Below are 23350 nucleotides of genomic sequence, written 5' to 3'. Positions count from 1 at the left end.
AAACCCCAACAAAACAACCAGCACCTCCCCACCGCTCCCAATTCAGTCTACAAATGCATCCGGTAAACTGAAGTTTCCTGAACAAAACCATCAGCACCTGAACGCCTTTTTTCATCAGGAAGTGGTACACCCTCCTGAAAAAAGGGTGCTTGGCTTCTTTTAATTGTAGTTGGAGCACATGAGAGAAATGGTCCCTCTTTCCTTGACTAATCATCTACCAGTACCGTTTATAAAGTTGATGTTGGAATTGTATTACTGACTACTGTCAGCCTAAATTAAGCCTATCGTGCATCCATTGAGAAATGCACAACAACAGAACCCATGTAAGTTTCATCTCCAGCCAGAGACAGAGTAGTCACAGCATGTAACCAAACAGAGCAGTTAGTTAGCACCTCTCTACCCTTCTCTCTTGCCACATCCCAATTTTAAAAGCTCGTGTTCCTGGCAGCAGCCTCCTCAGCCTTTTCATTACAAACTGATCCTGTGTGGATCCTGCCCATAAATAAGGATCAAGTGGGCTCTTCTGTCACTCTCTGCCTATAGTGACCTGTACTGGGGGCTAACAGCTGGGTTTCACATTTAATATTGTAAAATAGATAAGCATGATAGTAATCTATGAAGTGTTTCCTCGCTCTGTTTTAAAGCATTTCTTAGAATTAATTCTTAGAATGTTCCTCTCCGCAGCCCCAAAGGAGAATCTTCTCTTGCCTCCTTAAGTGCAAACAAAAAATGATTGCCAAATCTGTAAGGAGAGTTTTAACAGACTATACTGTTTGTTACAGAACCTCTCTGGCATTCTGCAAGCACTCAGTCACCAACAGCTCACACAGCTTTGATAATCTGCAGATCACCAAGATCCAGAACTCAGTGCAGCCTGGCACAGCCGATCGCCTGTTGCACTCTGTCAGGCCTTTTCTGCACCCACAAATAGCCAACAGCCACAAAAAGCCAACAGTGACTACAGAGATGCCGTTAGAACTCATGCAGTATTAGCTACGTTTTGTTCCATCATTAAATTAGCTTTCATATTACCTCACCATCTGCTGCGGAGTTCCAGGAAATAACTTCTTGAGAGAAGTCTGGAAGCTTCCAAGTGTGCTAAGGAACACACATCCACTCCCTCTGTCTGAGCTCTGATGTTTGTTCTTCACGACAAACTTCACAGACCCCTCAAAAGAGTGCAGCTGCTGAGCATGCACACGTGCTTACCTGAAGGTTCCAGCTTCTCTGTTGGTTACGTATGCATGTAGACAGAAGTTCGGATTGTAGGATTTAAGATTTTTGAATGCCAGTCTAATCAGAGAAGGAAAACCAACCCAATCCAGACCAGGACAGTGCACAAGATTCAGCTCAAGCAGTTTCTAAACTAACTAGTTGTACACAAAGTAGCAGCCTCTTCATCTGAAGAGCCTTTAAACTGGGCGAATGATTCAGATTGTCATTTTGTAGAACCCTGACCATTACAAAACCAGCAGAGAATGAAAACAAACCCAAGCATATGTTTAACAGGATATATTTTTAAATCATTTCTTAAGGTTTTTTAACGCATGTATACATGAAAATTTATATTAAAAAAATTAAAAAGGAAAGTCTTGTTTGTTTAGAGTAACTCTGAAGTGCACAAATATTGACAAAAGCTAACAAAAAATACAGCTCTGCTTTTTTTTCCTTTTAAATAAGTAGTGTTGCAGTTACTTAAGAGCTGGCAAATTAAAGCAATCCTCTGAGTTTTAGAGTTTCTCACAAAAAGGACAACGTTTTATTATATACATAGTTCTGATGTGCAAGTATGCAATCAATATGTACACTTACATTCCTAACTGTTTACATCATTCTAGAGTATTCACAGTAGAGTCAAGCTTAAGGTTAGAAATGTGAAAAGGCCATAACAGTGAAAGAATGAAGATAAAAATCAAGATATGCCTTGGGAATTTTAGACAATTTCAACTACTTGTTAATAGAGTTCAGGTGACTAAGCTAGAATTTAATTTTGGAGCAGACTAAAAATATAGTTGTTTTTTTTCAATAAATGCAAAGTATGCTTTAAATGGTTTCACAGATGGCAGTATTACCACAAGCACTGTTAATCACTCATTTAAGCAGTAGTTCTGACCGTAAAGAGCTTGCTTGCGGAGAAGCTGCTGCAGCCATCCCCATAACTTTAATGACTACATCTGCCATAGCTTTGCATGTTCATTTGCCTTCCCAGAACTACTTTGTTCTTATAAAAAGAAAACCAGTTTTCTTAACCCATGTTACTTTATGTGGCCATTTCCACTGCTCGTTGTTCATAAGAAGTGTAAAAGAGAATATATGCAGCTGAGGATTTCACAGATGATGCTGAGATCTCAGATACTTCATGGTCATCAAACTTAAACCAGCGCTGTTTGGAGGCATTTTTGCAGTAGGCGGTGTAGTGCCCTCCGTCCAACCCACCGTAATGATTCTGCAAATGGCAAAAGAAGAAAAAATTGATGGCTTCCGAAAGCTTCCATTTCTTACCTGGTTAAGAAAAATGAAGTAGAATATGCGATTCTAAACTAAATACTGATCGTTCATTTTAGGGCATAACTTCTTTTGGTCTCTATGGTTGCAAATAAAGTCTTAGCACAAAGATCGTGTAACCTGAAGTGTGAATTACTTACTGACACTGAAAATAGATTGTATCTCTTCAAATTATTCTTTGGACCAATAACATACTGTGAAAGGTCAAGAGTTTCCAATGGGAAATCTACAGAGGTCTGAAGTTTTTGCTTCCATCTTCCATCGTAGGAAAATCTAGAAGATTAAAAAGCATCGTTCTAAGTTACAAGTCACTCACAAGCTATTTAAGCACACGTGTTAAGCCATGTGTGAGTTTTCCCTGTTTTTAACCCAGGCTTGGTGTCATCTAAAAATTACACTGTTTCACAAACAGCTTATGCTCACACACGTGCTTCTGAGCACAAATGAGAAGAAGTAGCTTGTAGAAGTGCTTTGTGAACAACAGCCCAGTAAATCAGACATCAGGTGAAAACGCAGTTCTTGTGTCAATGCACTGGAAATACAACTGGAACTTTCTCCAATTAAAAATAGTGAATGGCTGCACTAGAACAACCAAACTTCATCAAATCCTGGTCATTTCATACCAATTCATTTCCACCAATCATTATTTCACTTACCGTTTCAGGTGCACAAGAAGCACAGGTGGTAATTTCCAAATTTCTATTTTTTTCAAAGAATCCCTTCGAGTTTTGCAATGGCTACAGTAAAATCTGTTGTTATCGGTGAGCTTTTCCTCTTTGGAGAACAATCTAAGGCATTCCTTAAAACAAGAGAACACACAAGTATGGATTGTGAAGGATGGCTATTTAAGATAACGGAATCAAAATGCTTATTTCCTGTTTGCTTGTTAACTTGTAGCATCTTGCTTGTTATCTGCATGCCACGTTTCACACAGGTGATGAAAATGGAATTAAATCCACCTGTGAAAGTTTTACTGCATGCATTATTTATTTGCCAGATCTTCAGAGCATGCCTACAATATTTAAAGGAAAAAACAACACAAAACATTTATAGTGTGACCAACAAGAGCAAATACTAGATGTCTTTTCTGACTGTGATTTTGATATTTCCATCCTGCTTGTGTTTTAAAATACTTATGATCTTTTTTTTTTTAATTCAGAAGAATTAAACAGTAACAGACTGAGATCTGTTCACGTTTCAGGTTGGCGTAAATTAAGCTGGAATGCTGAAAACTCCTTTGACAAGAGGCTGAGCACAGAATTACAGAATGGTCAGAGTTGAAAGGGATCCCTGGAGGCTATCAGAGCCACTCCTGCTGGTTGTCCAGACCACATCCCTGTCCAACAAGGGAGACTGCACAACCTCTCTGGGCAGGGTCATAACAAAGTCAAGGAGAAATGTTTTTAGTATTTGTCTCTAGTGTCAGCTTACCTGCAGTGTGCATTTACTGGTGGATGCAAGTGGTAAGGACAAATACATGAAAGCCTCAAAGGTTCGGGACTTCTTGTGACATGTGAGACACTGCACTGTTGATTTGAACTGGCCTTGGAAGAGTGCCACAATAATGGATTCGTTGAGCTGTTTGTGCTTCTGCCAGGCGAGTTCTGCTGCTCTGAAGTCATCGAGATGATCGTTGTTTTCTTCCTTGTATCTCTTCCTGTTGTCAGCCTGTATAACAGATGTTGGATTACCTTAGCCATATATTAACATACATAAAAAAAAAGGAAGAACATTTAAATGATATTTAAATGTGTCAGGATAGCCATCTGCCTGAGCTCTCTTCCACAGGTTTCTTCCACTGTTGCCGTCAACATTTAGCAGATGTACGACTTGTAACGCATGTATCTTACTTTATTGAGGTCTTCGTGCAAGCCGTCCATTAGAAAGAGAAGCAGCTCCTGGGAGTCTTGCTGGCTATATCCTGCAAACTGGTCATTAATCTTCCCAATTGTAATTTTGAAGTCTTTTGGACTGATATATTTATACTGTCCTGTCCACAAAGCTTTCATTATTACTCCAAACTCTTCAGCCACTTCACCTTTATGCCCCAGGAAATTGGACCTACACAGTTAAACAGATCCGATAAAAACAAAAAAGCTGTCAGTCTGAGTTGAAATTTCTGCCTACTTTTACGCTGTAACTTAAATATTCAGTATTGGTTTGATGGAAGGTATTGCTATTCCCAGCTTATTATGCCAACTGTTACGTAAGTGTACTGCAATCAACCAAAGCAACCAATGCTTATCTGTGAACACACTCAGCAGCATTTAGTTCACACTGCCCAGTAAAGCCTATTCCGGCCCATGGCTGAATTCTGAGAAATCTCTGGAAAAAATCTCCAGCTCTATTAATCTGACTTTACAGTTGTTAATTAAAAAAACACTTCTTATCCCTCAGTTGTAAAAAAAAGGATGAGAATATGAGATTGTTACCTGTTAATGTCATCATGATACAAGTTTCTGTTGAAGTACTCAGCTAGGTGAGGTGCGTTGCACAGACACTGCAGTATGGAGTTCATATAGCAAGTGTTCCCTAGATTACGAAGTCCTGTAAGAGCTGGTCCCGATCCCCCAAACACAGGATTAAGGTTCCTAATCTGTGATGCAGAGAGTCTTGAAATTTCTGTTTTAGGGTAATAGACTGGTCTGTAAAGAAAGATTTATTTATTTTTTAGCAGTCTGACAGTTGACAAAACCATGCACATAATCCACGAGAACCACTTTCCTCACAGGTGGCAAAACATCCGAGTGCAAGAAGTTGCCCAAATAACATCATTTAGGGTGCTGAAGACAAGTTAATGGACCAGTGACGAACCTACACATGCTGGCCTGTAATCGGGCTGAGGTATGGGCTAAATCAGCTTTTATTTATTTAAATTTATTATATAATTAACAGCTAATTCTTCACGTTTAAAAATTAAATGCACTATTTCACAGACTGAAAGTGCCAGGACTGGCATTTAATACAGTAACACAAATGCCAATACCTAAAAAGCAATTGTCATCCAATCATACTGCAATCCCTGAAACTCATGTTAATAAATAATGACATTAACTCTCAAAGATGTCTGCCCATGCATTAGAGTCTACAAAGAAAAACTCTCTGGTATTCTTTCAAGTCTACTTAGAAAACACAGATTTCAGTGAGTTAAAGACAAAATCGTCCTATATATCGTCCTATATGCTATAATTGCCCAAGCTGGGATGCAAGTTATCAAACATACTTATTTTCACGATTGACTGCAGGGGTTACAGGAATTCTTTTCTTCTCTTCCTCCTGAATGGCTTGGGTTATATCTGGGGATGAGTAGGAGCGCTTCAGCTTGGAGTGCTCCCGCTCCCGCTCAGCAGCCATCTGCGGCTTGGGTTTGCGGGTTGGTGGAGTGGCTGGAGGTGTGGACGAGGGAGCCATTTCTGGTGGATACATCTCAACAGTGTTCGTTGGCGAGTGATAGTAACGAAAGGTTCCAGTGATTGGATCCAGAAACTTTGGGAGGGAAATAAAGTTTTAAAATTAGCTCAAGATCTACTATGAAGCCTGTCCATTTATGAAGTACTGCAGGAAAACACACGAGTTTCTTAAACACTGAGGAGTAGTTACTGTCCTCAATACTTAATGGGTTAAATGCGGTGGAAAGTACCACCTTCACCAACATGCATTTGAACAGACACTCCTTAGTACTGGAGTCAGCACATGAGCTTCCCCGGTTTCATTACAGAAAATTCAGGAAAAAATTGGAAAATAACTGCATGTGGAAACTAAAGAGACAAAAATAAAGATCTGACTTAGAAATGTGACAACTGAAAAGCATTGGGAAATTGCGGAAGCAGCTTGATTATGACATCAAAATAGAAAGTTACCTTTACCCAACCTTCAGGCAGTCCTGGTATTATCCTCCCCATTTCTTCGCTTCGGGCTCTGATCAATGGCTCCCGCAGAGTCTAATAAATACAAGAGCAATGTGAGGCACAGTTACCTACACGGAGCAGCAAGCTGCCTGGGACTTCCCCATGTAGTTGCACGATTGAATGCAAAACAGTTCAATAAGAAATCCTTCATTGTAGCTGAAAATGCAATTCACTGTAGGACATAAAGATGGCAAATAGGACTGCTATTTCATACTGCTCAACCCAGACAAAAGCCGTATGCTGACATGCTCCAGGAAAAAGACAAGACAATTCAGCTTCACAATGACCCGACTACTCCATTCCTCCCCTCGTTGAGCCACTTTGTTAGAAATATGCGTTTTTGTTAAACACACAGCAAAAATCTTTTCTTCCTTCCCAGCTAGTATGCAACAAAGTACACATGAGATGACAAATGAGTGTGGAGCACTTGTTAATGCCATCAGAAGCACGTGAAAATTTCTAATGAAAGTCTCACAAATTTTTTGCAGACAAATATGACAAAATAAAAGAAACTCAAACAGCTATGAGCATAGCACAGCCTTTTCTTAAGATTATGACTCTGGAAATGAAAGTGAGGTAGAATTTCACATGAAATAACAATCACAAAGCATCTCCACTTGCTTGTTTTTGGCTACATGAAACACAATGTATTTACTTTAAGTCTTTCAGTATCTTGTTCAGAATCCTCTCTAAGGGGTCCTGGCTTTTGAGCTCCACTGTCTGGTTGTCCTTTAACCTCAGTTTGCTGTAAAAGATTTTGAGAGAAGGCTTTCAATTTTCATCTAGGCTGTTAGTAAAGAAGGCTGATAAAGCAAAATAGGGAAGAAGCAAAATTAAATTTTCTCATTATGTTAAATGAAGTCACTGCAGCTAGCATCACTTTTTGTATTGCTAGCCTATACAGTGATTTTTGAAATAGCCTTTGTAACTGAATGTTGTATTATGTAAGACAGATTTACTACTTTCAAGAGCTTAGAAAATAAGTAGAGGTTCCATATGCACTACTTTCCCCATTAAAAGCTATGGGGTTGTTACTTTGTTTTTAAATAGAGACTTTTTCCTCACTTTTGTTTGTACTTTTCACTGTGATAAAGCCTCTCCCTGAACAAGGCAATGTGTAAATCCAAGATTATGAATTTATTTTATCATGGACAGTCACTTCAGGATTATGTGAAGTTGCCCTATCAGTCAAACAAAAGTTCAAGAATGACTGTGCTGAGGATGTTTTGGCTCCTTTGAGCATTTCCATTACACAAACAATTGCTAAGGGAGAAAGAAATACCCCAGTATATCTTAAGAAATGTTTTTGAGGACATTGGTTTCAGTAAGCTAACTTCATAAATGGTTCCTTTCTCAGGATCAGATAATTCTTTCACAATCAAAATGAAAATTTTTCATGAATTGGAGGAAAGAAGAAAACATAACCCCCAAAGAGCTGGAACTGGGCTGTTCTCAGCAAAAAAAAACAATAGATTGGTGCTTACTTCCTATACTAACAAAATCCTTTACATCACTGTTCATGCAGCTGGGGGCACTATAGAGTTTGTTGTGGTAACGTGATTCTGTCCTAAGAATTTGTCACCACATCACAGCGTGTGTTACCAGAGTGGCCTGACAGAAAGTGCTGCCATGGCTCCACAGTTGAAACAGGATGGCAGACTGTGAACCATCCATTCTACCTTCATGATGTAATTTTTATGATCCTATGGAGACTCCACTCTGCCCACCTACAAGGAAGAACCAAGTTAAGCTGTCCTGCAAAACTGTTTGATTCTTGGTTTCAACTTTCTCCTATGTGTTTATGTAAAAACAGCAGGCCTAAGTAAGATTCCGATACTGAGTATATTTAAAATTCACACTGATGCTGTCTCACTTCAGAAGCACTGAAATCATTCCACGCTCCTTTTCACTGACCTTGCTCGGGGATGCATCACCCAGTACACGTCTCTGCGTATCTGGTGTTCGAGAGCCCTTGTCTCTTCTTTCTACAGATATTTTGTCAGCCTCAACCTTTTTTGCATCAATGCTTTCTAGTTCATTTTTATTTTGCTTTTTTGCTTCTATTGCTTCCTTGCGTGCTTTTTCTTTTTCCTTCTCCTCCTGTTCTCTTTTGATCTGCTCGTCCCTCTCCTTCTGTTCCCTCTCCTCTCTGGATTGCTGTAGCTTTTCTTTGTGTTCCTTTTCTCTCTGTTCTTCCTTTGCCTTTTGCTCTTGTTCTTCCTTTTCTCGCTTGAGTCTCTCTTTTTGTTCTTCCTTCTGCCTCTCCCGCAGTTCTTTTTCTCGTTTGTTTTTCTCCATCAGGGCAGCAGTTTCTGCATGTACTCGGCTTTTTTCTTCTTCTGTCAGAACACTCTTAGCATCCAGTAACGGCTTTGTGGACCGGTCTGGGACCACGCGGCCATTCTCAATAGGCTGGCTGTCACTGGGCGTGCTTTCACATTTTGGTTTATTATCATCAGGTATTTTTATGGAAGGCTTTTTAGAACGATCAACCTGTAACAGAAAGCAGAGAACAGTTCACTACAGCTACTGGTGCTCTCTTGGCTGGACTTCTAAGTCAGATGTATAAAAGAATAAAGATCATAAAAAATTGGTATCTGCCAGACAGAGAATCAACCTTCAATTTCAGTAGATCTGGTAATTCAGGTGCTTTTTAGTAAAATCAGCTATTCATTTAACTTCCAGACACGAGGTAAGAGTCAACAGGCCCTAAAGAACCATAAGCACAGCATTAAGCACGCCTTACTGCAATTTGGGTCTTTATTCTTGAGCTTCCGAAGGTGAATGTTTTAGGGCAATCAGGCAGCCTAATTTGCACATGGCTCTCAGTCACATGCTCTGCCACCTAATTAGGGCAGGTGAGCCTGATGGGAAGAGATACTTAAGACTGACTTCCCCTCAAACCTAGGGGAGGAGGTTGTTTTAGTGTTAGAAGTTCTGAATGAGTGAAGGCTGGTCTAGTTCGAGGAGGAAAATACATAAGGTATTTGTTAACTGTAAATCTACATAAATCTACATTAAAAGAGTTATCTAAAAAGGCAAAGGGGTTGGTATTTTTAGCCTTGTCTACCAAAGAAAGCAAATTATTTTAGTGCAAGGACTCTATAAAGGTGTTTTTAGAAAGTTCTGTGTCCGTGAGAAGCAGAAACAAGTCCCCATGTTTTCAGCACAAGACAAAAAGTGAAAAACCAGCTGCATGTTCTGCTGTTCAAAGGAAGATATGGTGGCTGGAAAGGAGAGCTTTGGAGTAGCCAAGGTAAGTTATGGTTTAACTGCCCTTCTTGTTTCATCATCTGTTTGCATTGATTAGAAAAGTTTGCTTATGGACTTTCAGAATTAATGAGCAACTGCTGACTTTTACTTTCTGCTGTGCTTATGTAGAAATCCTCAGCAAAAACTCAGAAATTGCATCAAGTATATTCAGCTTCATGAGGTTCTGTGGATTATTTACTATGGCTTCACAGACTTCTAATAGTCTCTATGCTGGTCTTCTTGTTTTCAAGGCTTAAACAAATAAGAAGAATGTCTCCCTGTGGGTTTAGGCTTCTGCTTGTGATAGATTAACCTTGTACTAACTTTGAAAGAAAGGAGCACAGCTTACCTCAGGGATATTTCTTGTAATTGATGCTGGATTAACTACAAATGAGCTGTCGGGTTTTGGAACAGCAGCACCTTCTACACTTGGTCTGTTCAGTGATTTTAATCTCTCTTCCAAATTAGCTCCTGTTTCTTCATTTTCGACCACTTCTGTTGGAGAAGGCTTTGTAGGGGCAACAGGTGGAGCAGGAGCTGGCTCTTCCAGAGAGGGATACGTAAAATCCACTGGGATAGAAGGGAGAAAACACATGAGACAGCTCTTACGATAAAGTAATACTCAAGTTTCACCAGACCCTCAAAGTAAGATTTAGAGATGTAGACCAAGACAAGGCCATCTCAAACAAGTGATATTACATACATTAGTTACAGATATCTTTGTACTCACAAGACACAGTTACTGCTTCACTCCTGCCATGCTGGGGTGGAGTTACTTTAGCATTTGTTGTGTACTGGGGAAAGCAAAGGAGCCAGTTTTCATAGCCTCCTTCTAGAACCAAAGGTTCATTCTGCAGTATAGTTTTGCTTTCCCACTGTAAGGAAAAAAAAAAAAGCTTGAAATTAAATGATCTAAACATAGTGTGGAAGCTTTTCAATCTTAACCATGTTGCTGAAATTTCTATCTCAAGTCATTAAACTTAGAAGTTACTTTTGAGACTTTTAGATAAGAATTAAACTGGCTGCAAAACCACTTTGGGGAATGGTCTGGAGAACTCCCAGCATTGAAGTTCCTGTCTCTACCTATAACAGGGCCCAAATATTTCCAACACAGACCCACTTACTACTTATTCAAGTGACAATCCTCTGTGCAGAAAAATATTTTTATTGTAACGTTCACTTCAGCATTTTATCTAACAAGCTCCCTCAGTGATGAGGGGCACTGGTTGGGGGCATCATGTTAACTTTCTGAAAAGCCCTTCAGAGCTCAGGCTCCAACTCAGCCTCTTCCCAAGACCCTTAATATCGAAGGTTATTGAAGAACATGAAGAAGGCACAGAGGTGAGGAACTATTCTGTAAAGCAGTAAACAGGGAGAACTGACTGAAATGTTTGTACTTGAAGTTTACCAGCTAACTGCTGGGGAGTTGAATCATTCTGCTCTTTGCAGCGTATGCATATATTATATATAATAATTCTAATAGTAGAATTATTTCTACTACTACAGCATAAGAAGGGGGAAGTAAAGCCTCAGTCCATACTTCTGCTACTAAAACAAGCAGTCTTTGAAAACTGAACCAAGATGCTTACCTAGAATGTCATTGTCATCCATATACTTTGTAATTATGGGTGATTTAAGACTGCCTTGTTTATTGAGATGAAATAATATAAAATATGAAACTTGCAAACCTTAAAAAGTGCATCTTTCAGACTCCGAAGAGTTGTTCCTAGCTTTAAGTCTCCTGCAGAACTAAACCAGTCCAGCAGTACAACGTAATCAAAGTGTCCTCTCTTCTTCCATGGATCTTTAGAATCCTCTGGCAGTCTGGCTTCAATCCAACTAGCAGTAACTCTGAAATGTATCAATATGCATTTAAATGACAGATGTACCAACAATACATAGAGCCATTATGCACACATTTCTGTGCTTGGATAAAATATATGCTCTCTGGATTGGTACATGCAAGAACAGAGTCCAGGTATATTTCAACAATTCATATGGATCAGGGACTCTGAAACTGAAGTGTATGAGCTGTAAAAGCATATGATCTTTCTAATGCAGAGTTAGGTTTTCTGTTTTTAAGAGACTGCAAGAAGCACAAAGAAGAAACAGAAATTAAATGTTCCATTATCATTTAACATTATTCCATACCCAGGACTGATAGCTTCTTCTGGGACACTGACAGATCTTGGAATACAGGACTCCTGGTAGTCCTTCAAGCTTCGAGCATCCATTATAATCAATTCAATGCTTTTGTCTGTCATCATTGCAAACAGTTTCTCAGCTGTGACTGCTCCTTGAAATACAAAAGCTGTTAGATGCTAAAAGCTACAACGTAAATGGAGATAGCTATCATCACTTCTGGAGTAATCAGGACTGCAAATAGATGACACAGAACAGAAAAGCATACAGAGTGTTAACACACATCCTTCCCACAAAGCCATGGAGCTGAGACACTGCAGACCAGATTGATTCTTTCACTACCACTACTGCAGTGATTAACAGCTAACCTGCTGAATGTGACAATACTGGATGTTTGGTGATAAATTAGTTTAATTTGTCATGGTCTCATTTAACATAAGCTATATAGGCAAGCACTCGACCTACATACTGCAGATGTTCTCTAGAGTTCTCAGCTGAAGAGGAACATTTTCACATTTCTTACAAGGAAAAAAAAGCAGAGGACTGGGACAGGCGGGATATTTCTTATTTAACTTTGAAAGCTGACACGATTCAGCCTTGCCTAGATGTTTTTTCATATCAGTTGAAAAGACATTTTTTGTTTGATCACTCTAGTTATTAAACTAAAAAAAAACAAGACAAAACAAACAAACAAAACAAAAAAAAAAACAAACAAACCTCAGGTCAACTTTCTAAGTACAAGAAAAGTAATGAAGATGTAAACACAGAGCTTTATCACTAAGCTGCTATTACTGAAATACAGGATAGCAAAATATTCTGACCGTGAAATAACTTTAAAGGACTGCAGCAGCAAAAGCAATAGGTGCATAGGTGTATGGAGACTTTGTTCACGCCTGTGTAAACATTATCTTACCACTAAAACTCTCAGCCTGATCCTTTCTTTCCAGTGAGTGCTTCGTCTCACCATTGATCTGTGTAGTAAGGAGAAAAAACAGTAAGTTAAGACCTAATAGTCAGAACCAAGGTGGCCAGCAGACACTGATTCTCACACAAGTGGAGGGGAACTGGTCAAACCGTGCCACAGGAAGAAGTAAAGAAGCTTCCTTTTGCTAGACAAGTCTGTCTTCAGCGAGACTTTGAGGTTGGTAAAAACTCAACCTTTTGAGTTTTCCTTGGAAAGGCAGTAGGGAGCATAAATTAATTAAAAACAACCCACACCAAAACAATGTGGTATGACTCTGAGCCGGAGATAGCTAACAAATATCAAACAGTAGATTTAAACCATAACTGAACTAGAGAATTTGCAGATAACTTCAATTACCCTCTGGCTTTTTCCTTTGCCATCTGCTGTAGCTTCTGATGAGCTTTTGGCTGAACTCTTTCCATCATCTTTTGGCTCTTGCTTGCTCTGCAGCTCTTGTCTGTCCCTTTCTTCAAGTTTTTTCCGTACTTCAGCTTCCTCGTATCTGTGAAATGAAAGTGTGTGTTTTTTCCCCTCTCCAGTATCACATAATAAGCTAGCCTTAGTTAGTTACCACCACAATAGCCCTGGGGTGGATGGGTGAAATACCCCCCAACACCCACTCCTTTCAACAAACTCCCATTTTCCTCCATGACTGCATGTCCTGTTTCTCCTGCTCTTGGGATGATTTTCTTATCCTATTCCACAGCCATTACTCTTAAGCCTTACAATTCTTTAACCTCGCAATCACTTGATGCAATAGGTTCTTCATTTCATAGAAACAGGAGTATGAACTGGTCACTTGCAGGTAACCTTCCATATACTGTAGCAGTCATACAAGGTACTTTACGTGGTTTTGCAACAGCGCAGATAATAGTAATAGTTAGAAAGTTATCTCAGTTCTCTGAACTTCCTTTTTTTGAGGAGTTGGATCAGAACTACCTGTATAGCAGCAGTCATGGTCAGTGTAAGTTGATGTTATACTTCTGTTATGCCCTCACCAGTTTCCCTGCTCTTTATTTCAAATTCAGAGACTACAGTGACATCTACGCAGGAATCGCGCACACATTTTTTTGCGGACTTGAGTCTTGCATATAGGAGGTTCATTTCAGCCTTGAAAGTTAACCTCCCAGCCATTTGCCTTCGTAAGGACAACCACAGAACTGTAAGCCACAGCTTTTAGATCAACTTCAGGCTTTTACAGTCACAACATTGTTGTGCATTCAATTATATTTAATACAACTGAGATGATGAGGTGATTCCACAAAACAAAAAGTTTGGAACTAATCTTAATGACTGAGCCAAACAGTAAGGTGTATTTGGTTCCAGAGGACTGTGATGAAAAGGAGGAGGAAAAGGGTCCTGATCTGCCCTAACATACATACAGTTTATCTTGCAGTTTCTTTTTGAGCTGCTAAACAAAACTGGGAAATGCTATCAATAAATCATAGCCACCAAGAATTGCAACATAACACAAACAGTGGCAAGTTAGTGGAATACATGATGACATAAAATAATCTATAAATGCACACTACTGTAGGTAAATTATTTAAGCTGTCAGTAATTTCAAGCACAATCCCCTACTACTATATAGCAATGAAAGCCTGAAACTGCCTGCATAGGCTCCAGGTCTATTGAACAACATCATCTGCTGTATTCACATACCTGAGTTTAAGGCTGTCTGAGAGTCTTTCAGCTTCTTCAATAGCTTTTTTTATATTTGTAGGGCCAAGAATGGAATGGAAATAATCCTAGAATTACAAGCATCAGCCCACATATTAACAGTACAGCTTAATGATGCCTACTTCTGTGCATATCAATAATAGCTAATCTATAGAAAAACTGTATTATAAGGATGATAACGCCAACAAAAGGTACTGTTTTGAGTCAAATATTTTCCCCTCAAGCATGAGTTGGTAATTAACATTGTTCTATAGCACTAATACCAACAAGGCACTTCTGCTCAGTAAAAGATGGATCTAGTTGCAGAAGTAAAAGCAAAAATGCACATTCAAGCATTTTCAGTGAAGGAGACTTGAAATGAATAAAAGAAACACATTCCACAATCCCCAAACTTCTTAGTGCTGTCTCAAAAGATGTTGGAATGGAAAAGAGAGGATTAGCTTTCCATAAAAAATATTCACACATCTATTTATGCATCTGATGTGTAAATGATAAAAACAAACTGTAAAAGCAATTAAGAAAAAAACTTGTCAGAAGTAGGAAGGAGAAATCTCAGTGTATGTGAGGCAATTTATGTAATATCAGTGTAAGCCTTTGAATGTGTGTTAGTATAACTTTCTGTACTTCTAGCACTTTCACTAATGCAGAAAAGGTTAGACAGAAGGCCTTTATACCTGTTGCTGCTTAAAATCAGGTCTCTTTTTAATGAAATTATAAACAGCCACATATTTCATATACAGGATATAAGCTTTTTCTTCATCTCGGTCCAATCTGCTTTCTTCTGCGGCTTTGAAAATCTTAAGGGCACTCTGCACGTAACTGAAATCAAAGAAGAGGTAAGGCACGTGATTGTTGGCTTCTCCCCAAACACTTTTAACTGCAAGATGCCATTTTAAGTGTTCACAGCCTCTGCCCACGCACTGTTTGGTTTTTACCATAATAATACAAAGACCTCACTAAACATGAATTAGAATCGCACTCCTCCAAATGATGTTTCTCCTTGCTTTAGTTTGTTGACTAGCCTCATTTAAAGTCTTCTGTACTGAAAGAGCATGCTGTGATGTGAGAAAGTATTTAGAAAAAATATTTTCCTGAATACAAAGGAAACAATCTAACCTGCATAGGTATCAAAATTCTATTTACTATGTGCTCCTGAGGGATGTATTTTGTGTAGTTAATTCCAAGTCACTTAAAACAGATACCTCTTTGTACTGGTCTTTTCAGGTTTTATTTCCGTCTTCTTGTTGAGATCTTTCAGTGAAGTACAGAGATACAGCTCCTTAGGTACAGATGCCACAGCAGGCATGTTAATGTAGTTATTTATCTCCCTCCTTACAAGATTCTACCAATAGTTTTCTGGAAAAAAAAAAGACCAATTATACTTTAGTATTTTAATACAATTACTATAGTGACCTGTATGTGGTTATTGCCTGATCTAGATTGTGTTACATGAATCAACAGGAATATAAAACAATCTGGAGCACATACAGTTAAAGTGTAAATTATAATTAATGATTCTAACAGTGAATTAAGCATAGGTAATCACTTACAGCTCCAACGGTTGTTCTGGTCCACCACAACCTGGTGACACGTTACTCTAATATGCTGGCACCTATGTCTTTGGCATTTAATCTACATTACTGCTTTGTAACCAGCATTTCTTACAGAAATATGCTGCTATTTAAACAAACACAAAATCTGATTCTTACTCTGGGCATTCATGTCTAGCACAAAGCATGAGTGAAAAACAATTTCAGGAGTTTTAGCAAATTATTTTTTTTTTTTAAGAATCATAGAATCACAAAACAGCCTGGGTGGGAAGGGACCTTACAGCCCCCAGCCCCAGTCTCTGCCATGGGCTGTGTGCCCCCAGCTCAGCTGCTCAGGGCCCACCCAGCCTGGCCTTGGGCACCTACAGCTCTGGGCAGCCCATGCCCAGGCCTCACTGCCCTCTGAGTGAAGAGCTTCTCCCTCACATCTAACCTCAGCCTCCCCTCTTTTAGTTTAACGCCATTCCCTCTTGTCACTACCAGACTGAGTAAGAAATCACTTCCCCTGCTGCTTGCAGACACCCTTCAGGCACTGGAAGGCTGCAGTGAGGTCTCCCTGGAGTGTTCTCCCCTCCAGGCTGAAGGAGCCCAGCTCCCTCCTACACCCAAAACTTCCTTGCCAAAAGGGGAATAACGTTTAAATTGCAGCTATTTAAATGTTAATCATTCATAACAGTCCTCCTATCTATTGCATGTATTATGTATTATTCATGCAAGACTGGCTGAATAGGTAACAGTATAAATTAATCCTTCTCAATTGATAGAATTATTTGAAACAATGCTAGGTAACTTGTCAAGAATACAAGCAGAAGAATAAGGAAACCAAGGAGGAAGGAAATGCTGACTTAAGAATGTTCAAACTCATCTATCCAGCAAGTTTATTCAACTCTAAAGCCAGTAAATACATTTTCAGAAACCAACTGGCCTATCTGTACCATGAAATTTGTGCTGGATACTCATCATATGATGAGCCTAACGCTGACCTCTGCACACAGATGGCAATGTGACTCATTATGCCTTGATAAGACACAGGAAGATTAAAGCAGACTGAAGTCTGTTTGAAACATCTCGGCCATGCTGTAGGTGTTGAACTCTAAGGTGCCGCTGTCTTTCTGTGGCCTTTGGGAAGTACTCCCAAGCAATGGCTACACACTTAAGCAGAAGTGGCCAGAAGATACTGCTAAATCTTCTCATGTGACATTCTGTGCGTAGCAGTCACAGAATCACAGAACTGCAGGGGCTGCAAGGGACCTCAAGAAATCATGGAGTCCAACTCCCTGCTAAAGCAGGTTCCCAACAACAGGTTGCACAGATCTGTGTCCAGATAGGGCTTGAATATCTCCACAGGAGACTCCACCACCTCTCTAGGCAGCCTGATCCAGTGCTCCATCACCCTTACCGTAAATAAGTTCTGCATGTGGGTATGGAACTTCTTGTGTCCTATCACTACAAACTACTAAAAAGAGCCTGGCCTCATCCATTTGCCCCTCACCTCCCTTTAGATACATACAAACATTAATCAGATCCTCCCCTCAGTCTTCTTCTCTTCTTCAAGCTGAACAGACCCAGGTCTCTCGGCCTTCCCTCACAGGGTGATGCTCCAGGCCCTCAACCATCTTTGTGTCCCTCTGCTGGACTCCTTCCACAAGATCCATGTCTTTTTCAAACTGAGGAGCCTGGAACTGGAGTCCATGAAGTCTCATGCAGACAGTCTAACTACAATATTTGCATGTGCTATACAGTAAGCTATTTTAGCCTTTGGGGATAGCAGGGGAAGAGGATGGGCCTTCCCATGGCATGCAGCTCTCACCAGCTGGGTAACACAGTGTTTAGACACAGGTGCTGCCTGTGCTAACTTAACCAATTACAAAGCATTTGTCCAAGCTTAGAACACTTGTCAAAAATCCTTCCTTAGGAGATTGCTTTACACATCATCCTAGGAAGTAAATGATAAAAGCCTCAAATACTAATTTTAGCAGATAAAATTAATTCATCCTATATCCCATGCATCTTCGTAGGGAAGACCTACAAAGGTCACCTACCCCATATGATGTGCCTTATGCTTAGCTTTAACTTTCAGGAGGTATTTAGTTGCTGAAAACAAAACAGACAACTAATCAAAAGTTCTGTATTCAGTAGAAATGAAACAAAGCACCTCCAACTGCTAACTAAAGGACCTTCCCAATCTAAACACATTTTTTGTCTAAAGCGAAGACGCACCCATTTTTTAAATCTTGCAGGCTTACAAGGAAAGGCTTCACTTGTGCTGAGATCTTAGCTCTGCACGTCTAATCCTACCTTCAAAACACATATTTAACTGGCAACCTCGAACTGCAAATAGACTTTTTCTTTGAAGCTCTAAGTCCTTTCTAAATATATCTTCAATGTTTGCTGTTATGTAATTGGTATTTTCTTAATCTTAAGTAGCAAAATTTGGCTGAGTTCTGTCAGAATATAACTAAATGAATCTTCTGAAAAAGATGTGAACTTAACGCTACTTTGTATGAGGAAAAAACAAGACTATGTGGAAGATGAGAGCTACTTAATGAAAGGCAGAAGATGCCTGCAATATTTCCAGCGTTGCTGACACACCTTGATAATGCAGCTCTTCTGGAACCTCATTTCTACAAATGCAGAATGAATGGATAAGGGATACATCTGAGCTCTGGCTGAGAACAAAAAATGATTTTCCATATTTTCCCACTCTTATTAACTAGAGTCATAACTAAAGATTTTTAAATCGCCAAACACAACACTAAACTTACTTTTATCTCCTCATCTGGAGAAACTTTTACACCTTTTTCAGAAGATGAGCAGCTCCCCACGGCAGCTGATGAATGAGGTATTACTCTTTGACCTCCCAAAGCACTGTAACTCATACATCACGCTGCAGTAAAATGAGTTTAGGATGGATTAGAAATAATACTTTCAGGGAGGGCAGGGGAGGAGGGAATCAAGTTCTCAACAGCCTCCTTAATAGAATTACATGCAGCATGTATCAGATGTTAATATAAGTTTTTAATTACAGTTTCTAATTCATTCTTCTCTGTGGAAGAAAAGTTAGTTCTTTAACTGACCGCTATCAGGGCTGGCTGTTCAGGCGGATCCGTAAAACTCTTCAGGCTTCTCCTGCAGTTCAATGCATGTTTGCACTTTTATGTTCTTGTTATATTATTTTTCAAAGCAGTTACCAGCCTGTGAGCTGATAGAGATTCACAAACATAAACTTTTCAATGTTGCTCAAGCTGCTGAGGACCCTAATGACAGAACCTGAATGAAAGCATTGACAAAGCCAGAGCCAGTGACCAAACAAGGCCTCCTACTCACAGTGACACCGATCCAAACCAAAGTTTGTGTTATTCTTAAAAAAAAAAAAAAAAAAAAAAAAAAAAAGTAGCAATAGGAAAATAATAACCAGCTGTTGTGGGGAGCATATCTGGGTCTCTTCTCCATTATTCAATACTGGGAAAAATAATGAACCAGCGGAATAGCATTCTTGATTACATTAGGCTTCTTTTCAATCGCAACGTCCATTAAAATTGTGACATAGGGTAACAACCAGGCAGTATCTTCCTGTAAGTGAAGTAGAAGATGACCTCTTAACAGCTTTTCAGCAGAAACTGTCTGCTGTTTCACCACTGTGTTTTGGGTACAATGCTGCTAGAACACAATGGTTAAAACTTAAGAGATGATGCTGGGTATTCAGCTGATCCTCAGCCTGAATCTGTTCCCACAGGGGCTAGAGGCATTGGTACCTACCTGGAGAGACACTGATCTGTGGTCAGGCACTTATTACTTAAATACATGGATTAGTACACAGGTATGCAGACAAGGGGTACCATACTTTTGTCAGTTGTTGCCTCTTCCACAACAGAAGCAAAGAGAAAACAAAAAAAAGTGTCATGGCATGGACATGAGTGCACTTTTATTGTGTTGTATAGAATACCGTATAGGATTCTATAGCATCCAATCCCAAACTGCCCTTACTGCTTATACTCTCCAGAAGTTTTCCCAAGTATTCCTTTTACCCACCGTGGTTCTTATCTTTTTATCACACTATCATTAATTCCCATATAAGAACAGTTCTGAAGTCAAATGCTGCTGCTCTTTACCAATATTTAAGGAACTTCTATTTCACTTCTATTTAAGGAAAACTTTTCCTTGGCCTGATATTTTATGTTTCCAAAGAATTTACGATTTCAGAATCATAATCAACTCCTTCATACAAAAACATAACCTGCTGATTTTGAACCTTGGTGTTCATAGATATCAGATTCCCAACTGACCTGGTCTCTATGCTTTGTCCAGCAAAATAATTGCAAAAAGAAAGGTGTCTAAGAATAGTTAACAGCAGTGAAACACCTGGAGATTGCACCTGAACTTGGTGTAGGTGTGTTTGATCCCACTATAAGAGTTGCAATGAACAGTACTTTCTTATCTGAACTGCATGAATTTTATCAGAATGCACTCTTCCTGGGCTAGCACATATTTACTAATCTCGCTTTTGCCTTTCATTGCCCTCCACACTTACAGTCACTGCATTAATACAACACCACCACTGAGGAATGAACCTGTCATATACCACTGAGAAGTGAGAATATCTCCTTATTCAGTAAGAAAACAAACCTGGATGATAAAACTGTAAATAAAACAAGGGGCTGAAGAAGCCATGACAGCTACATTTACTATTAGTCAACTCTGTGAGGAAGAGCAACCAACCTATTTCAGGTTTGCCAATTATTTTCCTTAAGAATGAAGATTAGACAAAACCACGGGTCTATTCCCAGCTGAAGCACTGGCTTGGGCCCCTTGTTCACTCTCAGGAAAGCTAAAAATAAGGCCAACATCCCAAAAATATAATGGTAATCATGTTTGGGTATGTAGGGACGGTTAGAATACTTAAAACAAGTATCTTTACACGGATGGGGAAGCATACCTCTTGGTAACAGGTTTTTCTACCTCTAATTACCATGCCTGCTTTACTACGGATGTGAGTAAGCTCTAAGTGGAATGACAACAGCAAGAGCAATGCGCAGAAGCAGTTACACTGCAGGCAGCACACCATGCTGCGGACTGGGAGAAGTGCTGGTGCTCTCTGTGAGGTCTTGAACTTCCATGCAGGCAGGAGTGCTCCTGCAGGCCTCAGCTCTGCAATGTGAGGTGGCATGGGGCATGCCACAGCACGTGGTGCGTGTACCCAGCACCCCAACTGCTGTCCCTTGGCCGTGCCACCCAGCAGGGTGTCACAGGGATGCCTGTGGCCTGGCGGCACAGCAGTGCGCAGGAACAGCTCCTTTTGGGGAACTGAAAGGATTTTTCAGTACGTTCAGTGTTTCACTGTCGTCAATGGAGGGACGTGGGGAGGAAGACACTATGAAGTTAACTCAAAAACAGAAAAGTTCGGTTTTATATATTCAGCTTAAAAGTTCTTCACCCTGAGTAAAAACAGACGCATCTTTATGCCCTTAGATACTGAATTCCGGCCTACGAGCAGCCGGTGCCATGGCGGTGACGGAGGCTCGCTGACGGAGGCTCGGCCCCGGCTCCCGCAGCGGCTCATCCCGCACCGAGGCCCGGCCCGCAGCAATCCGTGACGCCGCACCGCCCTGACAGCGCCTCTCCGGCCGCCCTCCGCCCTTTCCCGGCCCTTCACGCCTCGGCCGGGGGTTGCGGCCGCCCAAGGTCACCGCGGGACTGAGTGCCGCGGCCCACCGCCCGCTCCCGTCCCCTCCGCTCGGCTCCGCACCGCGCCGCCCCCAGAGAGCCGCCCCTCCCCACCGCGCTCCGAGCGGCGGGCCCGCGATCCCCTCCAAGGGCGCCCGCCACTGCCGGAGAAAGGCGCGTAGCGGTGCCCGCGGCGGCCCGGCCCAGTACTCACCGCCGCGGGGACGCGCTGCCTCAGCCCGCCGGCCCGGGCCTGGCCCATGTCCGAACGCGGCTGCCGAGGAGACGCTACGCGGCCATGGCTGCTGAAGCGGAACTCGGCGGCGATCTTCCCTCCTCCACTCCCTCCCTCCCTGCCGGTCCTCGCTCCCCCGCGGAGGCGGGGACTCTCCGCGGTCCTATCGGGGCTGCGAGGTGCGCTGTGGCCGCGGCCCTCCGCCCCGCCTGGCCCCGCGCTGCCCGGCCCGTGCCGCCCAGAGGCAGCTGAGGTCTGAGTGGCGGCCCGCGTTGGTGTGCGGGTGGAATGGGAGCGTGGGGGGCCGAGTGCACGCTGGAGAGTCTGTGCTTGTACACAGGGGAAAAAGGCAGTGGCCCTGGCACCGTCCTGCGCTGCAGTCCTCCGCAGAATGAAGCCTGCAAAAGACAGATCATCTCCTTTGGGAAAGTCAGGCGGCTGTGAAACCACCGTGACGGTGGAGAGGATGGGAAAGGTGATGCTGGGTCCACACTGGCTGCTGTCATAGAATCACAGAATGGCTTGGGTTGGAAAGGTCCCAAGGATCATCGAGTTCCGAGCCTCTGGCACAGGCAGGGCCACATACCTCCAGATCTGCTACCAGACCAGGCTGCCCAGGGCCCCATCCTGCCTGGCCTGGAACACCCCCAGGGATGAAGCATCCACCTCTGTGGCAGCCTGTTCCAGCACCTCACCACTCTCTGTGAAGAACTTCACCCCGACATCCAATCTAAACCTTCCTTCCCAGAGCCTAAAACCATTCCTCCTGTCCTATCCCTGTCCTTTGTGTTTTGTTCAAAGGGACCTTTCATTTTATGAAGAAATTGTATTAAAAAATCCTTTGGTTCTGCATGTACGTAGGTCACCCCAAAAGTAGTGCCTCATATTTATGGAAACTATGGAAACTACAACATGTAAAAAGAGCACAACAGCTTCGCAGAGCAAATTCTCAGCTGCAAAACACTGTTTTTCAAGACAGCCACCACCATGAGCTGCATGTGCGTTTTCACCAGCGCTGAATGAGCGCCTGCACGCTGCACTCGCAACAATTTGCACCAGCTGAGTCGATCCCCTGTCACTACCGCTGAAATGTACCACCCACTGCCTCATTGTGCTGACATGCTCTTTGTCAGACTGCCTCTCTGCTGCCACCTGTCGCACGATAGCAAAATGTAATGGAATATTGGCGGGAAGGTTCAACCTCCACATCTGCCTCTGCCATTGTGGGCCAACATCATAAAATAGGAGGCATTACTTTTGGAGCAGCCCTCTATGACACGTATGTATCCGGCCATACAGAGCAGGGGGAGGACCTGCCTTACAATTAGTGCACCCCATTCGGACACTTGTTAAAGCATGCTGACACCTCCATTGCGTTATAACGAGCTGTGGAGTTGCCTGAGGTTAAAAGGCATTTTCCTACCAGCATGTTACTGTGTAGCAACAGTGA

General features: G+C 41.5%; 1 protein-coding gene across 5 annotated transcripts; it reads right to left on the bottom strand.

Annotated features, from left to right (window-relative positions):
• Positions 1-1728: 1728 nt before the first annotated feature.
• Positions 1729-21985, bottom strand: USP8 (ubiquitin specific peptidase 8). Of its 5 annotated transcripts, none has more exons than XM_042824583.1 (20): positions 21880-21985; positions 15654-15807; positions 15126-15270; positions 14434-14519; positions 13129-13273; positions 12721-12778; positions 11817-11961; positions 11354-11516; positions 10396-10540; positions 10015-10235; positions 8328-8906; positions 7069-7158; positions 6366-6446; positions 5729-5991; positions 4938-5150; positions 4356-4566; positions 3937-4173; positions 3162-3304; positions 2646-2778; positions 1729-2446 (listed from the first exon to the last, which is right to left on the bottom strand). In XM_042824583.1, exons 2-20 carry the CDS (start codon positions 15755-15757, stop codon positions 2261-2263), a joined length of 3348 nt encoding a protein of 1115 aa, XP_042680517.1. In that variant the 5' UTR covers positions 15758-15807; positions 21880-21985; the 3' UTR covers positions 1729-2260. The 5 variants fall into 5 exon arrangements, with proteins under 5 accessions (XP_042680517.1, XP_042680521.1, XP_042680519.1 ...); XM_042824587.1 differs by having other exon boundaries at positions 2701-2778; XM_042824585.1 differs by having other exon boundaries at positions 11817-11958.
• Between the last annotated feature and the right edge of the window lie 1365 nt (positions 21986-23350).

Source organism: Centrocercus urophasianus, unplaced genomic scaffold, assembly GCF_019232065.1.
Source record: "Centrocercus urophasianus isolate 14NV4802_14NV808 unplaced genomic scaffold, USGS_Curo_1.0 seq_23, whole genome shotgun sequence".
Classification (NCBI taxonomy): Eukaryota; Metazoa; Chordata; class Aves; order Galliformes; family Phasianidae; genus Centrocercus; species Centrocercus urophasianus.
This window is presented reverse-complemented; position numbering and strand designations above follow the sequence as displayed.

Excerpts from the sequence above, each read along its gene's own strand:
- USP8 (XM_042824583.1), bottom strand. The coding sequence starts at position 15,757 with ATGCCTGCTGTGGCATCTGTACCTAAGGAGCTGTATCTCTGTACTTCA. Across the intron at positions 11,962-12,720 it reads TCAGGCTGAGAGTTTTAGTG|GAGCAGTCACAGCTGAGAAA; the intron begins GTAAGATAATGT and ends TTGTATTTCAAG. Across the intron at positions 4,174-4,355 it reads TGCACGAAGACCTCAATAAA|GCTGACAACAGGAAGAGATA; the intron begins GTAAGATACATG and ends TCTGTTATACAG.